A 23751-nucleotide genomic window follows, 5' to 3' on the forward strand; every position below is an offset into this window, starting at 1 on the left:
CGAGGAACTTAGATTAGAATAATTAATAAATCCATGGTAGCTAATTTATGGAAATTATTTATATAAATAAAAGATTTTACGGGTTTAAATAAAAATTAGATTTTTCCTAATAATCTTATTTCCCAAGTAAAAGCAGTTTTTGATTTTCTAAAATATCTCCTAAGATTGTGTTAATTAGTAAAACTGTTTTTAAAGAAAATATTTTTAGTGTTTGAGCTGGTCTAAGCCACGTCTTGTTTAATAGAGATTATGTGGGAAGTGGTCTTCCCTTGTTCCTCAAGACAAGGGATGTGGAGACCAAGGAGTGTGGATAGTTGGCAGTTGAGATATATAATGAGGGGAACAAATTGTCTCTATAAAAAGGATTGTGAGTTTTCAGTTAAAAGTAGACAAATACTCCAAGAGTCTTCTATTTCCTAAAACGTTTTAAAGAGCTTTTATAAAGCAGTTTGTATCCTAGTCAAATTCAAGTTCCTGTGTTCCTTATATATCTAAGCATTATTAATATCAAGTGTTCTCATATAAACCAAATTGTATTTTGAGTGTGAAAGGATACAGTGATCCTTGTAAAGACTTAGAGTTAAGTCTGAGAGTAAGAGAGAAAGAAGAGCACAGAAATCAGAGTTGATTACTGTTAGGAATTCGAGTCAGAGGGGAACTCGAGTGGTAGCGTTATTGTAATCGAGGCATTACTTTAATATAAAGAGGTTTTGAGGTTTTCCCTTCTTTATCAGTGTTAAGAATTTTCCTCAATTTTTTTATCTTTTGTCTCTGTGTTTCTCAGTTCCTTTATTATGTCTAAGTTCCGCAAGAAACTTCATTAAAGTTCCAAAGTACAATTCACCCCCCTCTTGTACGTGTTCCTACTGGAATAACAGTTGGTATCAGAGCCAGTACTCACGAAAAACACAGGAAACCCTATTTGAGTCAAGTTCCTGGAAGTATGAACACACACGAGAAACTAGAGGAAGGTTACTCCACGCAAAGGCCACCAATGTTCAACGGCAAGTTCTACACTTACTAGAAGAATAGGGTGAAGATATTTATCAAGGCAGAAAACTACCAGGTATAGCGTGTCATTGAAGTTGGAGACTTCGAGGTAACAAAAACCAATGATCAAAACGAGGTAGTTCCTAAACCAATGTCTGAATTTGCAAAAGAAGATTTCGAAAAATATAAAATTAATGCCATAGCTGTTAAAATTCTGCATTGCGGCCTTAGACCACATGAACACAATAGAGCCATAGGGTGCAAAGCGCAAATCAAATTTGGGATCTCCTTCAAGTTACCCACGATGGAACTAATGAAGTTAAGCGTTCAAAAATTGATCTTTTAATGTCCAAATATGAACGATTTGAAATGCTTCCCAAAGAAACTATTCAAGAAATGTTTACTCGATTCACTAACATAACTAACGAATTGGCTTCTCTTGGAAGAATTATACCTACTGATGAGCAGGTAAGAAAGATCTTATGGAGCATGCCACAAGACGATCGTTGGAGAACCAAGGTTACTGCACTTTTCAAAACCAAGTACTTCACCAAGTTCAACATCGAACAACTTGCAGGTTCCTTGATGACCCACGAACTACATCTTGGTGCTGCTGTACCTGAGAGTTCTAGAAACCGAGGATTAGCCCTAAAAGCTGAGGAACTCGACAAGAATCAGATGAAGAAGAAGCTTCCATGCTGGTCAGGAGGATAAAAAGGCTCTACAGGATCTTCAAGCTATGGAACCAGAAGGGAAGGAATTTTGTGAGAAAAACTACCAGTTCTAAAATCAAACAAGGCTGCTTCAAATGTGGAGAAAATGATCACCAAATTCAAGACTTCCCTCAGTGGGAAAATGACAAAGGTAAAGGAAAAGGCAAGGAACAATCCAAGGAACGTTACAATAAATCCACCTTTGCCAAACCAAACTTCAAGAAAGCCATGATAGATGCGCGGGGCGAAGCAACTGATTCTGAAGATGATGAGGAACAACCAAGTGAAGAAACAACAAATCTATGTCTTATGGCTAAGATAGATGGAACTGGGCAAGTTCCATCAAATGAAGTAAGTTCCTCCTCTCTTCACTGCCTTTCAAAGTCGATATTAATTGAGTTATTTCTAGAAACACTAGAAGACTATAAAAAGCTTAGTATATTAAAAGGCTAAAGTGATAAAGCCCTGGAACTTAGTAAGGAACACATAACCTACCGAAATAATGTTAGATCTGATGTATAGGGTAGGTTCTTTGAATTACTAGACAGGAACACATCTATTACTGAGTCTTTTGAAAAAGTTAAAAATGAAAATATCCTACTCAAGGTAGAACTCAATCAGTACAAAATATTTAATTTAAGTCTAGATCCCACAAGGTCCATGGAAACCAATATGGAATTTTTTAATGTCGATTTAGCGAAATTAAACAATGACCTAATTACAGTGAAGGAACCGAAAGAAAAACTAGAAAAGGAACTAACCATTGCCCGAGCTCAGAAACAGCCACATAAGGATCCTCCTAAATGGATTGAGAATTCTCAATCTAAACGAACAAAATGGCTAAGATTCTCATATAAAAAGAGTCACGGTAAAGCCAAAAAGTATGTGGAACTACATAGTGCAAAAGTCTGTTTCTTTTGCGGGAATGGTAATCATGTCAGTAATGAGTTTTCCAAGAAAAATGAACAAGATGAAAAAAATTCAAATTATGTGAAACAAAAATGGATTTAGAAGTCAGATATTATAGTTGAAAAGGAACTCGAGGAAACCCGAGTTCCCGTAACTAATCAGTGATTCTTTTACAGGTTCTAGTGGGAGGGAACAACTCGTGGTATCTCGACAGCCGGTGTTCCAAGCACATGACATGAGACAAATTAAAGTTTATCTCACTAGAAGCCTACAATGGAGGAACTGTGACCTTTGGAGACAACATGAAAGGGGAAATTATTGCAATTGGAAAGGTTGGAAGGTCAAGTTCCCATGCTATTGATAATGTATTTTTGGTCGAGGGTCTTATGCACATCTGTTAAGTGTTTCCCAGTTTTGTGACAAGGGAAACTCTGTAAGTTTTACTTCTGAAAACTGTCAAATTATTAGCAAAGACACTAGGAAGGTTATTTTGGAAGGAACTCGTAAAGGGAACACATATATTGTGGATCTCAATATAGTTCCAAAGAAAAACTTAACCTGCCTCAGTGTCGTTGAAGATGATCCACTATTATGGAATAAGAGATTTGGACATGCTAGCTTCTCATTGCTTGACAAACTAAGATCAAAGGAACTGTTTCGAGGCCTGCCTTCAATCAAGTTCCTAAATGATAAAGTTTGTGATGCCTGTGCCAGAGGCAAACATGTCAGAAACTCTTACAAGTCCAAGAAAATGGTCAGCACAACGAAACCATTGGAACTCATCCATATGGACTTGTGTGAACCAATGAGGATTCAAAGTAGAAGTGGAAAAAGATATGTCTTGGGCCAAAAATAGCGGGCTTTTGGGCCAATTTCAGGGTCGGGCCAAATTTATAACTAAAATTGTTGTTTTATGTTGCCCAAAGCCAGTATTTTTTTTAAAAAAAAATTGGGTCTGGCCCGAGCGGGCCCGAAAATTGGGCCGAAATATTCTTCCCAAAACCTGGTAAATTCGGGTCGGGCCCATGTTGATCATCTCTAGTGTCTACATGTCCTGACACCATTTTCAAGGATCTTCTTTGCAAAGGATTTAGAGGTATGCTAAGATATTGTATTTCGTAGTATCACACAACGGAAATAAAATTGGAACTAATAATTCTTATTCACTTCTTATTGTAACTCTAATATAAGCTTATTTTATGATGATATGTATTGTTTTCTTAGGTTTGCAGGTCTCTAAGAAAATTGATGAAGTACGGAACAAATGGACAATACTTCACCGAACATTTTGTGAATAACACTTCATCAATCTCTTCCTGTGGATGTTTCTTGCTATTGGCTTATTTTTGGTGTAAAATTATAATGTCTAGAAGGCATAAGTATAATGGTGTTGGTTTATTTTCGTAAAAATGTGATAGTTGGTGGTATTTTTTATATATCAAAGTTCCTTAAAGTTTATGTTGATTGATAATACTTTTGGACATTGTATAAATGTGGCGTGAGTCCAGGTTCTCACACTTATGTGTCTCGTTGTTGAATATACAAAATAAATTATTATTTTTATAAAAGATACACATTATTTGCGACATTTTAAACTTGAATCATTTTATATTAATTTGAGGCGTTTAAGAAGGAAAATGTCGCATACAGTAGTATTCATTTGAGGCGTTTTTGTGTATTCATTTGAGGTGTTTTTGTAATAATAACGCCCCAAATAAATCATTTATTAGCAACGTTTTCAAACGTTGCAAATGAATACCCATTCATATGCGACCCCTCCATTAGCAGCTACGCCAAAAACACAACAAATAAATGGAAAAGTTCCGCCTCAATAAAATGTTTTCTACTAGTGACGTATAACAAATGAACATACCTCATAGTGCTAGTATTACTTGTAGGCAAAGAGTTTCGACATTGGCTAGCCCTAGGGCATATTTGACAAATAAAATAAGCCTCCCTCTTCAAATCAATTTCAGGATGTACATGTTTCAATTGACTAAAAGGGATATGACCCATCCTAAGGTGTCAAATCTTAGCAACATTATTAACGGCAATATTAGCAGCGTTATATATATCCACAGAAGCAGAAGATGCCCTAAGAGTAACATCACCAAAATTACAAACCTCTGAAATAGTAGTGTTATCAGCGCAGTAAAGCCCACTCTTCAGTTTACCAAGAGCTATATGTGTTCTTAGGGAAAGGCTTGTAGAACACATGTATCAGATGTGAAAACCATTGAACAATTCATATCTCTGCACAATTTTGTCACTTCTATCAGATCAAACTGGAAACCGGGAACAAACATGAGAGTTATATGTTCATTAACATTCATCGTTTTCATGTGAGTAATATTTATCTTACTCCCATCGGGTATGGTTATTGATTTTCAAGTCCATTAACCACATTATATCCAAAAAACAACTTACTACCACAACAAATATGGTTTCATGCTCCACTGTCGATCATTAATCCAACCACCACAAAATTGAGATAACAAGTAATGCTTACCAGCAAATAGAGCTTGTCCTGTTGTAGTACTAGTACTGGAACTTGCATTTGCATTATGTGTGTTCGACCAAGCCAACTTTTATTCACCAAACAACTTCATCATCTCGTTATACTGCCACATTGAGATTGGTGCAGCTTTTAATGTCTGAATTCTCTTTATTCTCATTATAGACTGTTACAACAAATCTTTTGTGTTGGGTATATATGAAGTTAGGAGGATAAACATGTAATTTGAAGCATTAGTCAACACTATGTACCGACACTTTGCAGTGTGTACAGTAATAGCTAGATCCTCTTTTGGTCCAGTAGTCTTTCAGAGACCTCCAGCATTTATTGTTCCTGATCTAAAACCACGTACCCTTGTAGTACTCTTCAGTCTTATTGTCACCAAACCTTTTGTTGGTTGCAAAAGTCATGGATTCTTTCCCTTGATTAATCTGAGCACTTAACTCACTGCATGTGTCTCTGTTCTTGAAGAAGAATTTTGTATGCGTTAGACAGAGGTGGAAAAATCTCCATCATCAAGATATTAGACCTCACTTACTGATATGCCTCTTTGAGTTTCATGAGAAAAGAACCAAACATTGATCTTGTTGAATTTTCTTAATTTCTAGTCAAATTGCAGGTGAGCCACCACACTCACAACAAGGAAGAGGAGTAGCACTATCCAGTTGGTCCCATAAGACCTTCATCATAGTGAAAAATGATGAGATGCCATCATTCTCCCGACTTAAGTTTGCAAGTTCCTGTTGAAGAGAGTATAACTGAGCTACAGAAGAATTACCAAAACGATCCTCCAAGTCTGTCCACATAGCCCTTGATGTAGGTAAGAGAAATCCACTCTTGGCGGTCTGCGGCCATAAAGACCTCAGAATCTAGCTGCATATCATGTTGTTTACACGATCCCAAGCTTTCGTTTTCACCACATCTGTTGGTTTGGGAAACGTTCCATCAACAAAACATGCCTTGTTCTTAGAAGATAAGGATATCATCATCATCCTCTTCTATTCACCATATCTAGCTCCATCAAATGGAGGAAAAACTAATTGATGAGATGTATTTTCAGCAGGATGTAAGTAGTACATAGAATTAGGATTTTGAGTAGGTTTTAAATGGAAATGGGGAATAGGAATCGATCGTCATTTTAGTGTTGAGAATCGAAGAATTAGATAAAAATTTGGTCGAGAGTTCTTGAAATTAATTCAAGACATTAGTTCAACATGATCAGTAAACACAGTAATTTTCAGGAAGAAATCAGGAAATTAATCGTCAATTTGTGGATTAAACCACTGGAATTTCAGAGAAATTTGTGTGAAGTTACTACTAAAGAAATTAGAACAACAAATAGGGAAGAAATGGCAAACATTCAGCGAAAATGGAGAGAAAATTAGGAACCAAGCCAAAGAAATTAGGAACTAAGGAGATTAGGGATTGAATGTGACTAAATCGAAAAAAAATCTAGCTAATTAGCAAGATTCCGCAATATCCATCAATGATGATCAAAAGGGAAACAAAAATGTGAAATACGATCTTACTGCCTGATACCATGTCAAACTTTAGAAAGAGAACCCAGAAAGAGAGAGAAAATGTATTTTAGTTTTAGTAATTGGAATTAATTAATTATTACATTAAGAGTTCCTTTTATATTGAAGGAAACTGATTACAAAGGAAAGTAAAAGAGTTTTGTTGTACTAAGTTGTTATAACAACTTTATTCATGATGACGTCATAGTATCATCGTTAGCAGCAACTAAGACCAATTTGTTAATCTTAGAATTACAAGAAACCTCATTCTCAACTAGAGGCGGATCTATGGTGTTCTTTTTTTAAAGAAAAAAAAAGCTTTAAAAACCAAAAAATCAATCTGGCAGTCATTAAAAGTAGTAATTATTATCTACAAAGATAGACACCAATGATATGTGTCTCAGTGGTTTCAATAGATGGAAACTTTGATTTTTGCAATCCCGTCAACACGGTTCCAATCCTCCCACTAGCGTTTTTTTTACTTGTCTTTACACAATTAAATTTTATACAACAAGGTTTTCGAAATATGTTTGCATTAAAATTCTAAATAATGAACTATGCATGTTTTCCTTAATCAAATTTTTGCTATTTATAAATATATATTTTATTTAATTTTTAAAATTTTGCTACTTATTACAATTCAGCACACCCTATTTTTAAATCCTGGATACGCCACTCTCAACATGATTTAACACCATCATCTCACCGGGCTAGTTTCTTTGATGCACCTAAGCCAATAGAGGACGAACATCATTATTCAAATACGTATCAGTTGGTGATGTTGAATGATAATGGAAAATCTAGCGATCTCATATTCATTGTCAAGCATTTCGATCCTCATGAATTTTTCTATGAGTGGCGCGACTTTGCACTTTGATGTTTTCAAGGTTCAATTTGATGAGAGGGATTTCGTACGTTCGAATACCTAGAAGACAACCTCTTTGTTGGTCCAAACAACCTCTTGTACCAAATTCTCTAGTTAATTTGCACCCTAATTCCATCTGCTTTATTGTACCAAATTATAGAGATATGCACCCTAATAAGGATTTTTGTGTGAATGATGTTTTAGCTTTTCTTGTGTAATCTGATTTAGTCTAATTATAACAAGAATAATGATTAATAATAAAATACGATTTGGATAATATTATCCTATATAGAATTAGAGAAGATCAGATTGGGGAGATTATAATCTCATTATCATTATTGCACAACAACTCAAATGATTGAAATCAAATGACTTATATACAATGATGGTAGTAGGCTGACATCAGCAAGCTTGCAACAACTGAAGCCTAACAACCTAACAACCTCTAACTGACTTTACAAAATAAAATTATAAAATATAAATATTGTTATAAATCCTATACTCCCCCTTCAAGCTGGACCTTAGATATAAGTCCAAGCTTAATTGCAACATAGTGTTTTGTGTTGAGAGGAAGCTAAAGGCTTTGTGAGCAAGTCTGCAAGCTGATTAGAGCTAGAAACATGAACTGTTTGTATAAATCCTTCTTCAACTTGTTCACGAACATAGTGCATGTCACGTTTAAGAAGCTTTGTCTTGTCATGAAACATAGGATTGTGAGCAAGATGTTCAGCAGACTTATTGTCACAATAGAGCTGAACAGGTAAGGGAATTGTAACCTGAAGATCTTCTAATAAACCTTGAATCCAAACTAACTCACTGGTAGTAGCTGACATGCTTCTGTACTCTGCCTCAGCAGAGGATTTGCTGACACTTCTTTGTTTCTTAGTTTTCCATGAGATCAGATTGTTTCCCAAGAATATAGCATAAGCATTTAGGGATCTTCTCCTGAACTGACAAGAGCTCCAATCTGCATCACTGTAAGCAGATAGTTGAGCTTCTGATGTAGCAGAATACCAAATTCCATCATCAATAGTACCCTTTAGGTACTGTAGAACATGCAAAGCAGCTCTTAAATGTGGAACTCGAGGATTATGAACAAATTGACTAAGGTGTTGCACACTGTAGGATAAATCTGGTCTAGTTATGCCCAGATTTAGTAGTCTGCCAACTAATCTTCTGTAAACATCAGGTTCATCAAGTAAATCACCTGAATCTAGTGACAATTTCAAACCACAAGATAAAGGAGCAGGAGCAGCTATACAATCTTCCATGCCTGCATCAGTTAGTATATCTTTGATGTACTTCCTTTGAGACAAGAAAATACCATGCTCATTTCTGTGAACTTCAATGCCAAGAAAATAAGAGAGTTGACCAAGGTCTTTTATGGTGAAATCTTGATCCAAGAGAGTCTTAACTTCTTCAATCTGAAGTACAGAAGTACCAGTAACTAAGATATCATCTACATAAATCAATACAATTAGGAATTCTCCATTCTTGCTTCTAGTAAAAAGAGAATAATCCTGTTTTGATTGTTGGAAGTCCTGAGTTCTCAGAAATTTACTTAACTCTTTATTCCACTGCCCGGAAGCTTGTCTTAAGCCATAGATTGATCTTTTCAGTTTGCATACTTCATCAGAATTGGCTTTAGTATAACCAGGAGGTGGCTTCATGTAAACTTCTTCATCAATATAACCATGCAGAAATGCATTGTTTACATCCAGCTGAAACAATTCCCATCCTCTCATAGCAGCAAGAGCAATTACTACTCTCACTGTAGCTAACTTAGCAACAGGAGAAAAAGTTTGGGTAAAATCTTTACCCTCAACTTGCTGATATCCAATGGCTACCAACCTTGCTTTATGTCTTTCTATAGTATGATCTGGGTTCAACTTGGTTCTGTAAACCCATTTAGATCCAATTGCCTTTTTGCCCTTTGGCAACACTGTGAGCTCCCATGTGTCATTGCTCTCCAAAGCATGAAGTTCTTTGTTCATGGCCAAGACCCAGTTACTGTCATGTTTGGCCTGATTATAGTGTTTAGGATCATTCTGTGTAGGCAAGACAGAAAATGCCAAAGATTCCCAAGTGTCATAGCTGTTAAGTGCCATGGCAATCAACCAGATGTCATCATTCTCAATATCATCAGTTGGTGAATTAACACAGAAAGAAAGAGACACAGTGGTGGTTGGGGAAGGCATATCTCTATGAGGCACATAACTCCCAACAAAATCTTTTAACATTGTAGAAGGTTTAACTGACCTTGTAGAATGTCTAATAACAGGCTCAGGAGGAGCAATAGTCAGAGTAGGAACATGAGTTAAAATAGTTTCTTGTCCAAGATCAAGACTGTGAGATGAGTCAGGAGAAGAAAAAGATGTATCATGTGAAGAAGAATTATGTAAAGTTTGTGGAATAAAGGAATTGGATGGAGAATGAATTGTTTGAGGAGAATCAGAAGAAAGAGAGAGATCTGAATGAGAAGATATAGAGAGATCTAAAGTATTTGTGTTTGAATGAGAAGATTCAGTACCAAAATTTATCATGTGAGGTACTGAAGACAAGGAAGTGTCAGAAACTGAAGTTTTATATGGGAAAATAGTTTCAAAGAAAATGACATCTCTGGATACAAATATGTCATGTGTATCAAGATCATAACACTTGAAAGCTTTGTAACCAGCAGGGTAACCTATAAACACACATCTCCTTGTTCTGGAATCAAATTTGTCCCTTTGAACTTTATTGTTATGTGCAAAACATAAAGAACCAAACACCCTTAGCTTGTCATAAACAGGTGCAGTGTTAAACAACACTTCAAAAGGAGTTTTCCAGTTCAGCAATCTTGAAGGAAGTTTGTTGATTAAATGAGTGGCTGTCAAAACACACTCACCCCAAAACTTCTTGGGCAAACCAGAATGAAACCTTAATGCTCGAGAAATCTCAAGTAAACTCATGTGCTTCCTCTCAACCCTGCCATTCTGTTGAGGAATATAGGGAACACTCTTTTCATGTATCACACCTTTTGTGGCAAACAATGTCCTGCAACTATTATTCACAATTTCTGTTCCATTGTCAGATCTAACTTTCTTAACTTTCTTGTTGAACTGAGTTTCAACCATGGACAAGAAGTCAGAAATTACTTTATGCACTTGTTGTTTGTTGTGAAGCAAGTATGTCCAGGTAACCCTGCTATGATCATCCAATACAGTCAAGAAATATGATGCACCATCTAAGCTTTTAATTTTATAAGAACCCCACAAATCCACATAAATTAAATAAAAGCATTCAGATGCTTTACTATCACTTACAGTAAATGGAAATTTGTGTTGCTTAGAATGATAACAAACATTACTGTAAGCCCTTTACAATATTCAGCACTCATATGCTTCATTTTGGACAAAGATGGGTGTCCCAATCTAGCATGTAGAAGATCTAGTTGACCTTGAGTACCAACCTTAGACAGTCCTATACTAGTTGCAGTCTTATTTGGCAATCTCATCTTATTTACATTGCTAATATTATCAGAAACTGCATTTGCTACTGTATTACAATTCAATTCCTGCCTGACTAATCCAATATTGTTCCTTCCAGTGGAACTGTTGCAATCTGTATCTTGAACAAAGTAGTATAGACCTTGTAATCTTTGTCCAGCACCAATCACTTTGTAACTAACAGGGTCCTGGAAAGAATATCCAGTACTAGTGAATATAACATGAACTTTATTCTGTTCTATCAATCTTCCAACAGACATCAAATTGTGTTTGAAACCATGTATCAACAAAACATCAATTAATTTCAGTTTGACACTCAAAATTATGTCACCTATAGTATCCACAGTCATTTGAGTTCCATCAGGTAACCCAACTTTAATCAAGTTTTGCAGCTTTCTTTTATTTATCAGCAAAGATTCATCATATGTCATATGATCACATGCACCAGAATCCACAATCCATAAACACTTATCATGCAACCTATTCACATTGCAATTAAAGGAATGTGACATAATACCTGCATAATTGGCATATGAGCATGAATTTCCACCAGTTTCACCATTCTGAGCATGCTTGCTTTTCATTGCTACATGACTTCTAGACATATAGCATTCAACATCTCATTATCCATAGTTCCAGAATCAGCAATTGTTTCATCAAGTGGATTATCAGCAACATCTGTAGAATGAACATGAGCTGCAAGTCTGTTTCCAGTTGGTTGGAATCCTTTTGATGCTTTGATTGAATTGTACCAATCTGGATAACCTATCAGCTTAAAACATTGATCAACAGTGTGACCTTTGATTTTGCAGTGAGTACAGACTTTGTACATCTTTTCCTTCTTTAGATCTTTCCAATCCTTTCTCCCTTGACCATTAGTGGCTCTCTGAATCTGACCATTCTTATGAATCTGAGCAGCCATAGCACTGCTATTCATAGCACTGCTTTCAGCAATAGCAATGCTGACTTCCTTCTGTTTTTCTATTTGCTGAGTAATAGAAAACACTTTGTTTATACTAGGCAAGGGATCCATGGATAAAACATTGGTAACAATTCCTTCAAAACCTCCATTAAGACCAAGCAGAAATTTCATCATCTTATCCTCTTCTTCGAACTCTGCTACTTTCTTTAGAAACAAGCAACTGCATCTACTCAACGCACCACATACACATGTAGGAAAAGCTCTTAGGCTTTGCATTTCATCCTACAATTTCTTCAATCTTCCATAATATGTGACTATAGTCATATTTTCCTGATTTAAATTGTCAATCTCCTTCTTTAACTGATATATCAGTGGACCATTAGATTGTCCAAATCTCTCATTCAATTCTTTCCAAAGATCAACAACATTATCAATGTATCCAAAATCATCAGCCAAATCATTATTCATTGAACTCAATATCCAGCTAACCACCATAAAATCCACACGTTTCCATTTAGAATAGTCTTTGTGATTCACAGCAGGTTTTAGAATATCTCCATTAATGAATCCTTCTTTGTTCTTAGCAATTAATGCGCGTTTAACATTTCTACTCCAGCGAGTAAAATTCATACCATTAAACGCAACAGCTACTAGAGAAGATGTAGGATTATCTGAATTTGCTACAAAATAAGGACTGAGAATCCTGCTGATCACCTTCTGAATTTTCGAACGCCATTTCAATCGAGTTTTGGAAGTAATACTCTCAATCAAGGAATTACAGAATTCGTGCAAGAAATTTCGCAACAGCAAGAAATTTCGCAACAAAATTCTCAGTAATCACTCGCACTCACTCTCAATTCTTTAAGAAGAAATTGAGGAAAACCTAAATCTCAAGCACGAGATATTTGCTGTGATACCATATAGAATTAGAGAAGATCAGATTGGGGAGATTATAATCTCATTATCATTATTGCACAACAACTCAAATGATTGAAATCAAACGACTTATATACAATGATGGTAGTAGGCTGACATCAGCAAGCTTACAACAACTGAAGTCTAACAACCTAACAACCTCTAACTGACTTTACAAAATAAAATTATAAAATATAAATATTGTTATAAATCCTACTACTATCCTAAAATATAATTTCATTCTAACTAGATATCTAAAAGTAAGTTTATTTTGGTCATTTTGATTCGAGTTTTAGGACTTGAATAGACAAACTAAACAATGATAATGGTCCCTAAACCAAAGGGAAAAATTAAAAAATGGTCCCGAAATCAAAAGGAAAAATTAAAAAAAAGTTAACGAAGTTTTAGGTACGGTCCTACTACTTTTTATATATTCCCTCCAACATATACAGGATAAAAATATGGAAAAAAAGGCACAAATAAATAATCAGACATTCATCTAAATTCAGAATATCACATCGTTCACACAAGAGATAATGATGGATTTGTTGGTATTTATTCTAATAGTCTCTGTCACACTCCATTTCCTTTTCCATGTCCAACATCAAATATTAGTTACTCCGTAAATTAGTAATCACCTTTCACTTTCCCTATACATATTGTCGCTGAAACTACCTCAACATTTCTTAGCACTTACCACATATATGCGGAATAATTTTAAGAGATTGGTGGATCGTACTGGAAATATTTTTCTTGACATAGTTATAACAAAACATAAAAGTAAATATCTGATGTGAACGGCTTATCTGATAACTGTCAAAGAACAAATTCAACCAAAAGTTTAAGCTAAGGGCTTGAAGTGTAGATGTAGCATAGGCTTCCTCATACCCAGCGCGAAATATTTCCTTTTGAAATGAGGGGTGGATGCATGAGATTTGAACCCGTAACCTTTGCGTCACGCTGGCTCTGATACCATGTCAAAGGACCAACTCAACCAAAAACTTAAGCTGATGGTTGAAGCTGAAGATTAGTTTTATACTCTATCAATAACAGACCGACAATCATGCATATACGTGATGTGTTTAATTAATTGGTTTTTCGTAACTGCATAATACAGACTATACACCCGAGTTTATGTTAAAAAGAATTACTACGGTTGGGATGTTTATATTTTGTAGATATATGTACACGTCATGCCCTAGTTGTAAAGTAAATAATGGGATAATTGTCTCTAACTTTAGTCATTGAATTCTAAGTGACGGATAGATTTGGGAAATGAGCTGCCTGAGTATGATATCGATCTAAAGGGAAAAAGTGATGTTATAGAGCTTGATCCGTGGATACGTACAGTGATAGATGGTCCATGTCTTAGCTTGCGTGATGCTCAGGAGTCGGGACTCAGGAGTCAGGACTCGGATAGGCACTTAATTTAGTACCACAACGTTAGTTGTCCCGACAAATTAATGCTAATCGTCCCATAACTGAACCAAGTATTACTCAGTTGTAACAAGTTGGGGGAAAATGGATAGTGATAGGAGTACACATGGTGTGCAAGAGCATCTTACAAACCTGAACCAAGTATTACTCAGTTGGCCCAAGTTGGGGGAGATCAAATGGCTTAATGGGTCAAAGAATTATTATTTGCTTTGTCCCAATTTACCAACAACATCTTAATCACTGCTTTAGTTATGTTTTTGTTTATATTTACATAACTAATTAAATTTTATCTGCAATTTGAAAGTCTTGTTCCTTCACTTACCCTACACCAACATAGAATCGTCACTAGTTCTTACCATCCAACACAACCTCTAATTATTTCTCACTTTTCTTTTACACTTACACTTTTAATTACCCTCTGTCTCACTATCTTATACAAAATGACTTACTAATTTTTGGCCATTTCACATCTTAGTTTTTGCAGTTTCAATTAACAAACTTGATAATCAAAGAAAAGTCTGAAAACAATTTTCTTTTTTTTAAAAAGAAAAAGATAAATAAATAAAATTTTGTCAAACTTTTAGGTCTCCTGGACTACTTTTTGTCAAACTTTTAGGTCTCCTGGACTACTTTTAAGGTATTTTCACCCAAAGGGCCGGGGCAAAGGCCGAAAGGGGCCCAATTCCTCTGACATATACAAGATAAAATTATGAAATTTTCACAATAAATGGCCCCTTTCCCTCCAAAATATCTCACACTCATCCATTCATAATTCATAATTGGATGGTTCCAAGTAACTTCTAATATGAACAAATAGGTAATGATGAATTTAGGTGTTATTTGATTGACATGAAATTATGAAAAATATATGACCTTCTAGAAAATAGGAGATTGAATAATTTTGGTATTGTTTGATTGATATAAAACATAAAAATGGAGGAATTGATTATTGGGTGTTCATAGGTAAGTGAAACTTTCTATGAAAATTTACTTCTCATCGATCTTCAATCAAACTATGTCTCCTATTTTATAGAAAATAATTACACATGATAAACTTTTTCCTAGAAAATTCAAAATGTCACTCCTGAAAATTCTTTACATTAATTCACTATTTCCACGGACTCCAATACAATATAAAACCACTAATATATCCAATTTCGTGTATGAAAAATAATAAAAGTAGATATTTTGAAAATAAATAACAAGACGAATCTAACACGATTCTACATAATATTGTTTTGTTGTACTACGCATATAATAGTGAGAATTTAAAATCAAAGTTTATATACTTTTAACACATAAGCAACTAGACGACCCCTTTATTTATACCTTTGTACGTTGGCATTTATTCTAATAGCGACGCGCGACTGTCACACTCAATTTCATTTTCCATGTCTTATATTGCATCAAGTATTTGTTTTAGGACAACTTTTTCATACCTTTCACTTTACCTAAGCATTGTCCATGAAACTACCTCGCCATTTCTTAGCACATACCGCATTATATTACCAGAATAATAACAGTCCCACTCCCTTCAATTCCACAAAACAAGTATCATTAGGAGTTTAGGACATGTAATAAACTATTCAGTACATTGACATAACGAAACAACTCTTTTTGAAGGGGCAGCATAACAAAACATTACGTAAATATTCGACATGGATTTTTTGTCCAATTATATATCTTAGTTGCTTCTTTGTAGTTCACGCATAAAACTAGACCGACACGGCCAGGGACAGACCTAGGATTTGGTTATAGTTGCACGACCATTTGGATTTTAATTTGAGTATGTATAATTTATCTAATTAATTACAATTTTAGCAATTTAAAAATATACTTCGTATATTGTAATTGGTCCCACTAGCTAGCTCATAAAGTAAAGTATAGGGTAGTCAGTGGCAGAGCCAGGATTTTTTTTTCGGGGTGTCGGCAGTGGCGTATCCAAGATTTTTAGTGTGTTACGTTGTGTGTGATAATCTTCCACAAAACACAATATATTAGTAAAAAAAATGTACAGTCCTAAAATTAATAAATATTCATATTACAATCAAACACCTACAAAATTATTACAATTATTCTCTACTTGTTTCATATGCGTGGTGAAATAATAATTAACAGACTGTGTGCTTAATTCGACATTCTAAGAGACCGATTATTTCTAAATAGTGGTCTCTTAGGATTATCCACCAAATATTCAAAACTCTACGAGACCAGTTGTTTTAAAAGAATGGTCTCTTACGATTATCCCCATAGTGTACGCGCTTTCTTATGTGTAGTATAACCTGAGAGATCAGTCCTACATTATAACTGGTCTTTTAGCTCTCAACTATAATTTATTTTTTCCAATTTTTCTTTTGGGGGATCGGTGGACCCCTAATTGAGTTTCTATAAGAAGCTAATCATATTGTGAAATATTTTATTAATACTAAAGCTAAACAAGGAATTTAATTTGATTAATTATAGCTATTAGCTACCTTGTTTTGGTTTTCAAAAAAGTCATATAATAAGAAAGAACGTACCATATGTCCATAAAGATAGACTTTCAAGTGTTGTTTGGTTAATTTGGTGTAAGATTAGTTAGTACTTACTGTAGTACGCAGTAGACTAGTATGTACCAAGGAAATTTACTCAATTACTCCTACATACTCCATATTACGTAGGCTGCGTTTTGTTCAACTTATTTGACCTAAACTTATCTGAACATATTGGAATTTATGGAACTTATCTGAACTTATTTGAATTTATTGATGTTTTTTATTAATAATAATGATAATAATAATGATAATAATTAATAATTAATATTTAATATTAAATATAAAATATTAAATATTAAATATTAAATAATAAGTAATAAGTAATAAATAATATGGAGTAATAATAAATAATAAGTATTAAATAATCAATAATAATTAATAATAATAATAATAATTAATAATAATAATAATAATAATAATAATTAATACTCCCTCCGCCCCACATTACTTGTTACACTTTCCTTTTTCGTCCGTCCCAGATTACTTGTTACACTTCTATATTAGGAATGACCCCACAATTATTATATTGTATCTCTCTCTTTCCACTAAAAAAAAGTTTTGTCCTCACACCCTCTCTCATTCAATTAAAAAAATACACCACTAACTCATATCACATCTACTTTTTAAATAAAATAACAATTAATAACCAAACAACCACTTAACACTTTGTGCAAAAATAAATGTAAAGAGGTAATGTGGGACGAAGGGAGTAAAAAATAAAAATAAATAAATATAATAAATATAAATAAATAATAATAAATTAATAATACTAATAATAATAATGGAACTTATTGGAACTTATCTGAACTTAATTATTGAAACTTTAATTGTAACTTATCTGAACTTATTGAACTTAAAACTTATTTTTTTAAGTTGAACAGAACGCACCTGTACTAGTTTATCTAAATGAAACATACATGCACTTGATTTAGTGGTGAAATTAATAAATTCAGCGTGTTGTAATTAGTTAAATTCTCTCGGGGATACTTTAACTTCCCCATATTCTTAAGCTATTTTTCACTTTATTTTATAATAATGATCTACTTTCTCCTTTTCTTTTTAATTACTGGAGTAACTTAATTTATTTTTTGGTGTTAGCGTACCCGGTTCATCTTTAAGGCTAGTTCGGATTCTGGGCGAGTTCTGGGTGAATATGTTTCATTTCCCTCCCAATTGTGTGGCGGGGGATCGAACACGGGTCCTCTCTAACAAGTTCAGCCCCAAACACCACTGGACCAACAGACAATTGGTAACTTAATTTATCAAAGTGGAATTAACATTGATAATCGAAAAGTCACTACAAGAAATTGTACCATTAACGACGGGAAATCCCCTTATTAAAGACCAATAGTAATGGGTTTCCCTGTCGCGAACCTATCATGAAGGGGGGGTCGTAATTGATGGAAGATCCCGTCATTATCGTGTCGTAAAAGGCATTTGTGACGGTTACTCTCGTCTTTATTCGGGTGTTAGCTCCGTCGCAAAAAGTCTTTTGCGACGAGATTTTTGGCTCGTCATTATTGGGTTCTCATTAATTAATGACCCAAATTCTAGTAGTCTAGTGACAATTAAAAGGGAATGAAAAAAAGTTGGTTAAAGCGACAATTAATTGAAAACTGAAAAGGAATGGAAGAAGTTGTGAATTGTGCCGACCCGAGGCCCGACACGGCACGAGCACGAAAAAAGCACGGCCCAGTACGAGCACGAAGTCGTGGGTTATGGGTTGGGCCTGGCCGTAATTTTTTGAAAAAATACCCAAGACACGGCACGATACAACCCGACAAAACACACTAAATTTAGTAAAATTTGACTTAGGTATGACGGCTCGTAGGCCTGGATCTTATCTTAAAGCTTCCGGCCAGGCACGACCTTGTACAGGGTGGGATTTGTGGGGCCGTGCCCATTTAGACTTATGGGCTCGACCCGAAGCCCAATCTCACTTGCCTCACAGAGTCACAGCCATCTTTAGAAGAATTACATGTTCCATAACGTATACATGTGCTAATTTGCGTTGTGTGTCACTGTGTTGTGTGAGGTACATGCACGACATATGTACTACACGTCTACAACAAGTATTTGAAGTTATGATTTTTTTTATCCCTCCTAAAGATTAGGCCCATTAGGGAGACCGTTGCAATATACTTTTGTGTTTTGCTCAAGGAAATGCAAAACTAGCAGTTAGAAACGGATCACGGATGGTTTATACCAAGTATATATGTCATGCCCTACTTGTAATGTAACAAATTACATGACGAATAGATTTGGGAATTGGTTTTGTTTGTTATTGTTTGTCTTAATTTTTATTCATGTATTCCTAACAGCCGCCCACTATAATAAGCTCACCTGGGACTTTTTTTTTCTAATAATTTTTTTGGTTTCTGTGGATAAATGGTCCATGTCTTGCTTGGTGCTCAGGTATTCAATAGTACAACGTTGTCCTCACAAGCAAGATGTTGCGTGTTCGGCAGTAACATTTGAGGTACCAGATAGCGTTTTGACCTAGTTAAGACGCTACTTGTAAAATTTGTAAGTGCTTGATAAGGTAGTTGTTTAGGTAGCGGTTAGCGGTAGAGGTAGCGTTTGGGTAGCTTTTGTCAAACATGAAAATTAGTAGCTTTTAAGGTACCGGGTAACTTTTGACAAATTTATATACTACGTAATAAAGTTTTAAATAATATTCTACCTTTTATTTTATTTTAGAATATCAACCGCTACTTTTACCGAACACACATATCAGTTAGCCGATACTTTGACAGCTAACCGTTACCCGCTACCATTCACCGCTACCCTACTCAATCGCTACCCGCTATTCAACTGCTAACCGCTACCGCTAATTTTGCCGAACAGGGTCTAAGTAACACGGGTAATGCCGAAACAATTTTCCTATGTCTTATTAAAATACCTATTCGAAGTAGCTTTTGAATTCGCCCAAGCACTAATTTTCAATTCAAATTTGTGCGAGTTAAAATATACATTTGTATGAAGCTAAGCCTAGTTAGGTATAGATCAATATTAAAAACGTTTGATCGAGTTTCAGAGACCTTGAATTTCAACAAGCTAATTAAGTGCAATAATATTTAGAGAAATGATCACAAATTTAATTAATTTTACACGTACTATTGATGCAACGTACCAACATGTAAACAAAAATTTATCTAGCTTACACTAGCTACTAGGAGTACTAGCACATGCAATTCAGTGCCAAACACTCCTTATTTTTCTCCACTCCTTAATTCTTAGATCATATACATGGTGAAAAAAAAAGGGAAAAAAAAATTTATGTAGCTAGGTAAAAGTAATTAATCCTAGCTAAATATATGAAAAATGTGGGTTAATGTTAATTTACATATGTCCACACAAAATCTAGTGGTAAAAGTTTGAATGATGGTTCACAAAGTTTCCCAGAAATCATCAAGACTAGCATATTGATGATCCGAAGGTAACAATAAGCTGAACAAATCATCATCCCTTTCGTAGGGGCTTGGCGTAGAGGAGTAAATCTCAGCTGAAGAGATGACATCACCCTGCTCTGAAACAGGGGTTGATGGTAACCCTATGCTTGTTATATCTGAGGATGATGGTGGACAATTATCAGAGGATGATGAATACTGGTTGTATACCGGCGGCGGCGAATCGACCTTGATGGGAGTGTACTCTTGTTTAATCATAGAAGAACTGGTAGTAGCATTGAAAGCTGATGTAGGGAACAAGGAAGGGTTAAGGGCACGTTTGGCTAGTGGGAAATTGTTTGTCTGAAAACTTAGGTAAAATGAGGAGTTTTCTTCAGGGGACTCATCCAATATAATTGATGGGGTTTTGTGGAGGTTTTTGCATGTGTGTTCACCTTGGTATATCAGCTTGTATTTTATTGGATTTTCTGATATTTGTTGGACATGTTTGGTTGCTTGGCAACCTTGATCATGCTTGTGTGTGCACCTATAGTAATTCCTGCATCAACAATGTTCAATTCAATTAATAATTAATAATTAATAATCAATTATACGTAGTAGTAGTAGTAGTAAGATTATTAAATTGCCACTATCAACAAAACTGAATACATAGAGTTTGATAGTTGTATGGATCTCAATTTAGCATATTCTCAATAGGGAAATAAAATATATAAAGAATTAATATGTCTAATTAATTAGGGCTGGAACTATAATTGATAGGTTGCTCTATAGATATACATAGATCGCCCATCAATTCGATAGATGTACATATTTTAAAAATTAGTATCTTTAATTAGTCAATTTGGACAAGTGGCTAAAACTCAAATACGTAGTAACAAGTTAGTGAAGTTTGATCCAATTTTATAAAAGGTAGTATATACATGGACAACTCATATCATTATTGAAAGGGAACAACAAATGAAATATAAATTTATTTAGATTCTAGTACTAAAGTAATGGGAGATTCCAATTGTTCCAATTGCAAATGGAATCAATTAAGTAAGCTCATAATTAATATGATAATTCTGCACAAATCAACAGAAAGTATTGTCTTTATTATCAGTGTGTTAATGTAAATGGGACCAGCAATCGACCACAAACATACAAATTCTGTACTTGTTACATAGGTAAAAGATCGTGATATAGACGGAATATGTCCGACATTTTGAATCTAACCCCCGTGACTTTAACCAAATAAAGATACATACATGGTTATTAATCCTAATTAGGGATACTTAAAAGATTATTAAAAATAAATACCTTGGGTAATCAGTATTGAGAATTCCTTTCTGCCCATATTTCCTCCAAGCATGTCCATCATCGGTTAGATTGGTAACCTCCGTAGTCCAGGATTGGCCACTCTTCCTGCATATCACCACAACGACAATAAAGTTATTCCCTTATTCAAATTATAACTCTTTTTTTTTTGTGTGTGTAATTCATAGAAATGATTGGTTACATTTTTTGTAATAAGAATAAAACATTTAAGTTAGAAACCTCCAAATAATAAATGTCAAATTGTCCCAAGATATTGTTCATTCATCATTGGCCAATAAATACCCATTTAATCATACTACTACTCCATCATTAAATGACCAAAACACCCCTTAAAGTTGACATTATTTCTTTTTCTTTTTCTTTTTCTTTTCTCGCTACCATATTCCTCACATGATGAATTATCTTGTAAGGGCGGACCTTGATTTGCAATAATAAAATAAAATGTATTTGTCGGACTAAAAGAAAATGAGGTTGGAGAAGATGGTGAATTTACCTTCTCTTATAGCATCCTCTCTTTTCCTTAGAAAGACATGATCCTCCACTAATTTCCTCAGACTTACACTGATCAAGACATTCAAGAACATCAACCTTACGCTTATTATTGTTGATCATGAAGTTTTCATCCTGATCAAAACCAGAGGCTTTGAGCATAGAAAGAACAGTTTGAAAAGAGTTCAAAGTCATCAAAGAATGACGATCAAGAGCATCACGATCTTCAGCTTTCAATCCTAGCCGTTCATTAATGAAGCTTCTAATCTGATGAGCAGATTCTTGACCTCTTTCCAAATGATTGCTGATATTTTCCATCAGATCGTTTTTAGGTGAAATTGGTTGCTCAACTTTGCTAATTACTTGCATGTTTTTTGTACAAAATTGGAAAAATTCAAGATTTATTTCTTGTTTGATTCTCTGTTTTATTTTTTTTTAAAGTGAAGTGGTAGGGAGATAAGGTGAGAAGGGTCTCAGTAGGTTTATATATGGACAAAGGGGAGAGAAAAGGGCATTTGATTAGATTATGTAATTAATTAATTATTAATTTAATTTTTGAGTGAAGCAAATTCAAGGGAAAAGGGAAGGAACCTTGACAGAAAATTCAGTCCTCTAACATGGGGGTTTACCTTAACCATTTTCAAGCACCACGCGCTACAAAACGTATGCCTTTTCTGTCGTTTTTCGAGATATTAAAAGGCTGATGTGTGCCTTGCTTGTTTTATTCTTGTATAATAAATTTATTGTGCACCAACATAACTTTAATTCAGTTTTCTCTAACTTTACTCAGTTTTCTCTAAATTTTATACTATTAAAAAAAAAGTTAGTAGATAAACATTTTAACGTGTTAAATGATTAATTTTATACATTATTAGTGATTTTAAATAAATATTTTTGATTAAAATAAAAAAATTTATTACTAAAAAGTAGATAACTTTTACATATATAATGGTGACTTTTAAGCATTTTACGCCAACTTTAACTTCGGTGTACAATATTTATCGTACACCTCATGTAAATAAGAATTTGTGAATTGGAAAATACATAGTACCTACATTTAGTTAGTACTCCGTCTGAAGGACTAAATTGACTATTCTGACCTTAGTTCTAGAATTTTGAAGAGTACAAAGCCAATGTTGCCTAATTGTATGCATTTTCCTTAGTTTGTGTGCAATTTTCATTTTATAAGGAGCAAATGCTTTTAGAACGAAAGAATTTTTTTTAGACAAACATAATTCATATCCCTCCATCCCATTTTAAATTCTATATTTGATATGATACACACGATTTACCAACTAATTAACGTGGGTATAGATTTTTATAATTTTATTTAAACAATTACATTCATCAATAATGTTTTCAATTGTATCCAATATATGACATGTATTGTCTTTTCTTTTTATTCTTTAATAAACAAACAAAAAAAAGACTTAAATCCACTAAAAAAATCTAACAACCAATAAGAATGTTTTATTTACTTTTCGCTGAGAAAGTTTAAGAGATTTATTGAAAAATGAATTTGACTCATTAAAATAATTAATTGGCAAAAAATTTGACAGAATATTAGGAGCAGAACTATCCATTTATGTTACTACAATATAAAATGAAATATTTCAAACGTAAATATTAAAGAAAAACACTCGAATTAAGTAAAGAATAAAATACAACGGAAAGGGTAACCGATAACTGTTAAGCGGATGGGGAAAATTGTACTCCCTCCGTTCCTAAAT

The 23751-nt window shown here is 34.3% G+C and overlaps 1 protein-coding gene across 1 annotated transcript; it reads right to left on the reverse strand.

The window, feature by feature from the left end:
* Positions 1 to 19881: 19881 nt before the first annotated feature.
* LOC110806158 (probable WRKY transcription factor 70) lies at positions 19882 to 22511 on the reverse strand. The gene is made up of 3 exons (XM_022011790.2): positions 22026 to 22511; positions 21515 to 21619; positions 19882 to 20753 (listed from the first exon to the last, which is right to left on the reverse strand). Exons 1-3 carry the CDS (start codon positions 22388 to 22390, stop codon positions 20195 to 20197), a joined length of 1029 nt encoding a protein of 342 aa, XP_021867482.1. The 5' UTR covers positions 22391 to 22511; the 3' UTR covers positions 19882 to 20194.
* Positions 22512 to 23751: the final 1240 nt, after the last annotated feature.

This window comes from Spinacia oleracea, chromosome 5 (genome assembly GCF_020520425.1).
Source record: "Spinacia oleracea cultivar Varoflay chromosome 5, BTI_SOV_V1, whole genome shotgun sequence".
Classification (NCBI taxonomy): Eukaryota; Viridiplantae; Streptophyta; class Magnoliopsida; order Caryophyllales; family Amaranthaceae; genus Spinacia; species Spinacia oleracea.